Source organism: Saccostrea cucullata, unplaced genomic scaffold, assembly GCF_032062105.1.
Source record: "Saccostrea cucullata isolate Sc308-1 unplaced genomic scaffold, CSIRO_AGI_Scuc_v1 ctg1783, whole genome shotgun sequence".
In the NCBI taxonomy this organism is placed as follows: Eukaryota; Metazoa; Mollusca; class Bivalvia; order Ostreida; family Ostreidae; genus Saccostrea; species Saccostrea cuccullata.
Genome location: NW_026928505.1, coordinates 48,468 through 56,643, shown reverse-complemented (window position 1 = coordinate 56,643; position 8,176 = coordinate 48,468). Strand labels below are relative to the sequence as shown.

General features: G+C 31.5%; 1 protein-coding gene across 2 annotated transcripts; it reads right to left on the bottom strand.

Annotated features, from left to right (window-relative positions):
• Nucleotides 1-209: 209 nt before the first annotated feature.
• Nucleotides 210-2,826, bottom strand: LOC134277784 (proline-rich transmembrane protein 1-like). Of its 2 annotated transcripts, XM_062760091.1 has the most exons (4): nucleotides 2,379-2,826; nucleotides 2,012-2,103; nucleotides 1,233-1,367; nucleotides 210-426 (listed from the first exon to the last, which is right to left on the bottom strand). In XM_062760091.1, exons 2-4 carry the CDS (start codon nucleotides 2,081-2,083, stop codon nucleotides 271-273), a joined length of 363 nt encoding a protein of 120 aa, XP_062616075.1. In that variant the 5' UTR covers nucleotides 2,084-2,103; nucleotides 2,379-2,826; the 3' UTR covers nucleotides 210-270. The 2 variants fall into 2 exon arrangements, with proteins under 2 accessions (XP_062616075.1, XP_062616076.1); XM_062760092.1 differs by lacking the exon at nucleotides 2,379-2,826 and having other exon boundaries at nucleotides 2,012-2,340.
• Nucleotides 2,827-8,176: the final 5,350 nt, after the last annotated feature.

Here is an 8,176-nt window from a genome sequence, read left to right as displayed (position 1 = left end):
CTTTTTAACATAACAGCGCTTTTCCGTTGTATCATTATAATGAGTGGAACGTCATTTTTAGGGTTTTTTTTTTATTTTAATTTTTTTTTTCAAGTTTAAAAGTTTTTAATAGAGACATCAAAATCGCATAAATCAATCAAGTAAGATATAGTTAAATGATTTATTTATAAAATGAAAAACAAAACAAATATTTTTTATAAATTCTCCAAATAAACAAAATTAAATAGGTCAATGAAAATTAAAATTGGATGATTCAAATTTGAAATGAGTTCAGCTTGAAAAGAGAATTGTAAGAACAACTCGCACGACAATGGAAATGACAATTAAACTGATTCCCACGATCAGAGAGATAATGACAAATGTTTTTGCATGCTTTGTGTAGATGGAAACATGTGCCCAATCTCCATCACGAATTGCATTGTTTGTCTGAAAAAAAGGGGTATAAAAGAATCAGTTACAAGTTAATGGGGTATTTGGCCATCTTTTAGGACATTATTGACTAGCTTGTAGATACTGTGTATTTTGATGATGTACATTTGCATCTCCAAGCCGGGTTCTACACTCGACGATTTCTCTTTCTATTTGTGTCGAATGCATTCAAAGGAGCACCTTAGCTTATGAAGATGCTGATTTAGCTGAAGGGAATAATTTATTGCACAGGGAGAAGGATATTGTACAAATACACTATAGCTCAGGAGCTAATGCATTAATAGAAATGACGATTTCTTTTAATTGTATATTTTCTATGCGACTTGGTAATATTTTATAACAATTATACATGTATGTTCTCTATATTTATTGGCTTTAACGCACACAAAATTGTGAATAAATGATGTATTGAACATTGCGAAACAGGATTCCTTACAAATTCATTAGGTTATTGAAAACCAAATCAATGGCCCAGAATAACGTAATAATTTTCTTATCCAACATCAGAATTGTAATTCAAACATCCAATAACTAAAAAAATCAGCTGGAATTTAAAACATTGCAGTTTCCTATAGGTTCAAGTGCTTTACATTTTAATTTCAATTGTGATACATTAATGCATTGCTGACTTTCTTCATACTCATTCGAAGAATTCAATTAGGTTTTCAATAATCATGATAATGTGTATACTTTTCAGGGAACTTACCTTTCGAAGACAGAAAACAACCGTACGAAGTCATCATGGTGACAACCTTAACTCTACTTCAAAACAACAAGACAAAGGAAACAAGTGATTATGATACCTTTTTAGAATAAATCACTGCAGGTATACCAGTGGGCCAAAAACAGAAGACAAGAACAAGAATTGAGATGATCATCCAATCCCTGTATTGTGATTGTGGAACAACTGGTACAACCCCGGGGGTTGGCTGAGTTACCTGAAATAAGCAACTTGCATACCTTACAATAAAATGAAAATAAAAGTATATTAATTAGATGTATAACATGAAATAAAGATTTGTAACGTGTGAATAAATGTTAAAGAGGTACGCCCGTATTCCCAAATCTGGAAATATGATTAAAAAAAACGCATTTTTATTATCTAAATGTGAATATGTGAAAAAAATCAATGAAAGTTCACGTGAGTTCAACAGGGAGATATTAACTAGAAATTTTAAGAAGAAAAAAAAAAATTAAAGGACAGAAGTAGCTGTGAAGTATATATATATTTATGCACATTTTACATCGATATTATTGATAATTCTTTAATCCATATGTAACTAAAATCTTGTTGTTATTTTTTTACAGTTTTTTTTTTAGAAAAAGAGATATACACTGCCTTTCAAATGCTAAAATTGTGTTTAAAATAATCAATTCAAACAATTGCCAAAAGAGAAAATACATGTTACGTGGTGCGATATTTTTTTAATCTAAACGGGATGAAAACGATTATGCAAAAAAAAAAATGTATTCCAGACTTTTAGGAAAACACCTATATTTCTGCATTAATCTCTAATTATACCATGTAGCATTTCCAAAGGAAGGAGCCTCAAAATGAAAAAAATCGAAACAAAAATCTTACTATCACACTCTGTGAGTTTCCTCCATAACTTTGGTTATGGTTGTACTGTGAACTGTATTGCTGGGACTGCATACTTTTTGTCAGTATCAAATCTGATTTAAAAAAAACAACAAAATAATTATATTCAAACCAATCTTGAATTTTGGTTTATGGTTTTAGTGTCCCCTCACTTTCGCAAAACGAGAGACAAAAACATCTAAATCTTATACAAGTATTTCATCAAATTACTCCCTTTTCTCCTTTGCCTCGTACACACAGCGCCCCACATATACAAATTAAATACAGAAAAACTATTCTAATGCTTATTTTGAATTTAAATATCAAATGAATTTTTTTTTGAAACCAACATAAAAATACAAAAGAATACCTTTCTGTAAATATCAGCTTGCTTTGCTCCAGCAACATGCACAATTGGCAACCTGCAAACCATTTAAAGGTTTAAAATGCACAGTATTTCGACATTCCTAAATTCAGAATTTTTCAATAACTACCGATCCGAGCCAAAATATCGAATATTGCGAAAGGTCCTTTTTTGATACAATTTTAAAGATATAAGGATATCGTGTTCACATTATTCATGAACAACCCGAAATCTGCCTCATTTCAAAATCAGTAACAATTCAGAGATTCAAGAACGTTCAATCGATATATAGTAAATGCAAAAAAAAGGAAGAATAAATAATTATATATTTACATTCAGTGATATCTATATCACACGTACGCGAAACCTTTTCACAATGCGGTGGAAAACAAGGTAGGAACTACATTACTTTTCAATATCTAGGAACACCCAAATGTATATTGTTTTGACTAAAAAAAAACTGTTAAATAAAAGTAAAATACAAATGTGCGTTAAAAATTAAATTGCCATTTTTTTTCTCGCAATAGCCATATTAAACTCTTCAATCCCACAAACGCCTGTTACATATACATGTACGTCAGTTAAGCACAACAGTACCGTAGGGCGCTAAATTCATATTCAAAATGATCTCAATAACAATGATGAAGAGGAAAAATTAAAGAATGTAAATATAAGCTTTGAATTCTTGGTTTTGGATGCCGTCGGTCATATAACACCTCTGGCCGTGCCGACCAATTATCTCACCGCGCTAATGCGATTGAGGTATTCGGTTTATCGCCAGGGCCAGGTGTTATAAGACCGACGATACCCAAAAATAAGAATTCAGTGCTGAAATACACACACTTTCTTCTGCTTTGAGTGCAATTTATTTTATACACTCACATAGTAAAACCTGTACTACGATAATACTCGTTCAGAAGAACATATGCATGTATGAAATGTACAAAACACATAATTTTTACAATTGTTTTTCGTAATAATCTCAGGAAAAAAAGATATTCAAAATAATTGATTATAAAATTTTGGTCAAAGTATTTGATTGAATAATAAAACTTTTGATTGATTATCTATTTTTCATGTGAAGGATGATCAAAAGGTCCGCGAATTATCTCAATATTTCAAAACCACATATCACATTAGAATCAACTTTAGCACACATATAGCCATACACAGGTTCTATACATAGCAAATGTAATGAAATGTTCTGTTCCAGGTTTTTGATGTCAAAATGTGAAAATGAGGTCAATATGTAGATCACTTTTGACAAGAAATGGATGAGACCATCGTACTTGAGCATCGAACGGCTGTAAAGTTAAATCTTGGAAATCCTTTCGCAGTGATAGATCCATAACAGTTTGTAACTGTTTAGGAAGACAAAAGACATGAGAGAAGTTAAGTCATTGGACTGATTGCTTTAGTGAAAGAAGGCAGATGATTAAAAATCTTGTAAGTTTTGTTATCTAGAGAAAACAAACCGGGGAAGATATGTGTCCTTTGGTTAACAATTTGATATGAAAGATCGCCAACTTACAGTTAGAAAAATACTTGAAAATCTTAAAAAGAATTAATTATTACATCCCTAAAATATCATTTACTTAAGACTTCAATCATATTAGCTATAATAAAGAGGAGGCACCATACTTTTTTCCAAATTGAGAAGATGACACTCCCAAGACAGAGGACTCGGGTTAGGATGGTCACAATGCTCATTCTGGAAAAGTTTATCCTTATCAACCAATACTATTGCCGATATTTGGCCATTTCTGACAAATGGACTGTTCTGTTATAAAAAAAATCAGTTATAAAAAAAAAAATAATAACTTGTATGGCAAGAAGTATAAGATTCGTAAAAATCCTTTACCCCCTGTGACAAAACGCTACGGAACATGTCATGTGACCGCCTAGATCACGTGATTCGCGTATGGGCAGAACGGTCGCAGATGTACATTTTGATTGGAGAGGACTACTTTAAATTGTTCAACACAAAACCCTCTATCATTTCTTTTATGGAAGCTATTCAATTAGTTCGCAAACTATTTGATCATCCCTCGTATTAACGGATATTTTTGCAAAGAACAAAACCTATTCATGCTCAAGTGTTTAACATTCAGAAAAAGCAAAATTTCTTTCATAGTATATATATCTATTTCAAGAACGATTTCAGCTCTTTGATATAAATCAAAGAACTTAAAAAATCATAGAAAAGGTAGGACTTCCTCTGATATTCTTGACAACATAGAAGAATTCAAATATAAGAAATAAACAGCGAGTATTAAATAAACATGGCATTATAAATAGTAATCTACCTCTGCTGAAATATTTTTTTAAATATTGGAGTTTAAAATTATAATAATGACTTGTAAATATACCCCAAAAGCATTTGTTTCTTTTTTGTATTTACACATTCATCGGAACTAAGGAAACGTACAATGCTTATTAAGAATTTCAAATAGTCAAGGATAAAATCTAAATGGCAATTAAACACTTCTTTAACCCAAATACGTACACAATATCAGTATCATACCGTGAATCTCGAAATTTTTACATCGATTTTATTTTGCGAATTCGGGTCAAAATCCTGTTGATTAATTTTTACGTTTCAATTTTGCAAATGACCAGTGCTTTGTTTAGATTTTCTTATTGGTGATTTATTTTTAGAAAAATATTTTTGCGAATGCAATGAACTCGCAAATTTGCTAAAAATTAATGTACAGTAAAAAATTTCCAGATTTAGGGTATAACACTTAAGAGGAATAAAAGGGTTTTTTTCTTTATTTGGTGGGAAATGCTTACCCAATACAGATGTTGGCCTCCAATTCTAAAATTCTTGTTTTGAATTCCCCTTATTTCAATAAAATTTTAAAATGAATTCCACCTTGCTATCTACTTGGATTTTTAATGAGTCATGATCTAAATAAACTGGACTTTACCAATCTTAACCAAAGCTCCATTGAAAAATTAAAGTAATATTTTGAAAACTGAGCTTACAATATTTTCCCCTCACCCTTTGAAAAAAATATCTTTAAAAAAATACTTTCTAAAATAAAATATAATTAAATCCCTTTAATTGTGTTGATGGATTGTTCTAAATGTCGCTAGCGGATGCCTTCTTCTCCGAGGCACTGAGATGCATCCCATCAAGGTCATCTAAGGACAAACATAGATTATAAGAGATACCTTAGTCCTAAGTGAGAACAGTGATTCTATTCAATCATAAGATACCAATAATGTCTATGATTCCCCTAATGTTTAGACACTGCAAGAACAATCCATTCACAGATATGGTCAATTGATCGATTAATCGATTGTTTTTTAACGTACCTGCGATTATTTTTTACAGTGCAAGTATTTCAAAGGGGACAATGAAAACAAAGACAACAAGACCCCAGTCACGGCAAGTGAATGATTGTCCAAAGTACCAAGTATAGCTCTAAGTTTGACGACTTTCACTGATATAAAGTGATCTCATTATATGGGTAGAAAAATCATGAACGGGATTTAAAACAATAATCAATCAATCATTACTGATGATAGTTTAACGTTTGACTTTAAAAACTATTTATTATTAAAAACACATTGTATAGATTTTCCCTATTATACATTTGCTGTTATCATCTAGGTCTTGTTTTGCCATATAAGCAGTGTTCAACGCTTTAGGCACGATTACTACATGTAACTTACAAAAAGGTTTAATATATGTGACCTAGCCGAGTATTCAAATTTAATGCATGTTACTGCGCATTAAATATGAACCTTGTTCTCATTGGAAATTATAAACCAATAAAATACGTTTGGATAAATCAAATGTTTGAATCAAATTACGTCACATTAACTTTCTGTTAATTTTTAGCGAAGCAAATTCGAATTAAATTTGTGTATGTTTTGAAAGTTAATGTTAAACCGAATACATGTCAGCGGTCAAATATAATGTTAGCATATTTCTGAAATCAGAGTAAAAAAAAACCAGAAAACAAACGATTTTTTAATGTGTACAGAGTGAGGTAATATTTATCATTTGTTAGTATATCAAATGCATAATTATGGAACGCCAGTATTGTGTTATCATGTCAAAATTAAGTGTATAATGTACATTAAAAATGATGTGATGCACTTTTGTCATGATTAATCAAATTTGCCATGATAAAACAGCCCAGGTATTTCATATATATATCTGATTTTCATAACGTGAAACTATCCCTTTGTCCATTTCATTGAACCTGATGTCCTTTATAAGTTGGACATCATGGACAAGGAAACAAATAAGTAAAATAAGGTTACAGAAAAAAGTTTGTAGCATTTTGTATATATACATGTACCTAGGGAAGTAACTCAATCCTACATGTATATAGATGAGGAGATTACATGTAATTTTTCATGCTTCCAGGTATCTAAATTAAAATATTTACATTCAGTGTAATTTTCGCTAAGAAAACCATTAGAAATCCACGACGTTCAAATCTCTATAACCTTGTCTGCGCTGTATAATACACAGTAGGGACTACGTGCATTTTCAATACATTAAGAACACCGCAATGTACATTGCTTTATTTCATTTTAATGGAGAACGATAACCGTGCTAAATTACCGTAAAAATACAACAAATGTGCGTTTAAAACAAATTTGTCGCTTTTCTTTCTCGCAATGTTCTTTTGCGTTCTTTAAGTTTGCAACGTCACAAACGGCTTTTACGTGTATGAAATTCATCGCATTAAAGGGCGATCAATTCACATTAATGATTAACAAAATAAACAATTATGGAAAGGGAAAGTTATAGAATGTACATGTAAGCATTGCATTCATATTTTTGGATGTCGTCGATTCTATATAACACACCTGGCCATTCAGAAAAATTATCATACAAAGCTAACGCACAGTATTCAATTTGTCGGCAAGGTCAGGTGTATTATATTCAAAGATATAAATTCAATGCAAAAAAAATTATCCAGAAAATTTCTTGTATGAATGGCGCTTATTAAAGGCCCCTTTTAAAGTAAACATGACGCCAGGTAGCTGTTAACGGAATGGTGCTGTCTGAGCCGCCACTTGTTTGTTTGGGCACTATATTTGTATTTAACTTCCTTTGAGTTAAATGTATTTTACTTTCACTGAGCAAAATGCTTACTGGCGACTAACATACTAATTGTCAGTCCATTATTTATACACTGAATTAACGACGGATTTTTTTCGTTATTTCCTGATCATGACAATGAGCACAAGGCGGGTGTGACCGGTCATCAGAGGATGCTCACTCCTCCATGGCACCTGATCCCACCTCTGATGTTTCAGAGGTCCGTGTTTGCTCTGCTCCTATTTTGTATTGTTTTATGGACTTTGAGATTAGATACTGTTCGTTATCTCCATATCTTTCTTTCTTTAAAAAAAATTCCGATCTGGCCTTAATATCGTTCGTAAATTCTGCTTTTTGGGAGTTGAACTATGTTCAATCTCCCATGGCCATCACGTATTTAACATGCGCAGTAATTTGTGTTGATTATATACAGCCAAAAGCGAGGCTACTATGTCGACCGATTTACTCCCATGATATTCCACAGAAAACATGCATAAACATCCGCCACAAATAGTTCATGTCATTTTCTCCTGAATTGATCTAATTTTCATAATTTGAAATGTAAGTAAATGTAATAATGATAAAGTAATCTTATTTTGAATATTAGATTTCGTTCAAAGTAATACTAAATTATAAAGAACCTCAAAAGTTTTTCGTAATGGAACTCATTTTTTGTGTGGCGTCATACACTGAAAAAGATACGATCGACAACTCTACATACTACATGTACTGCCAA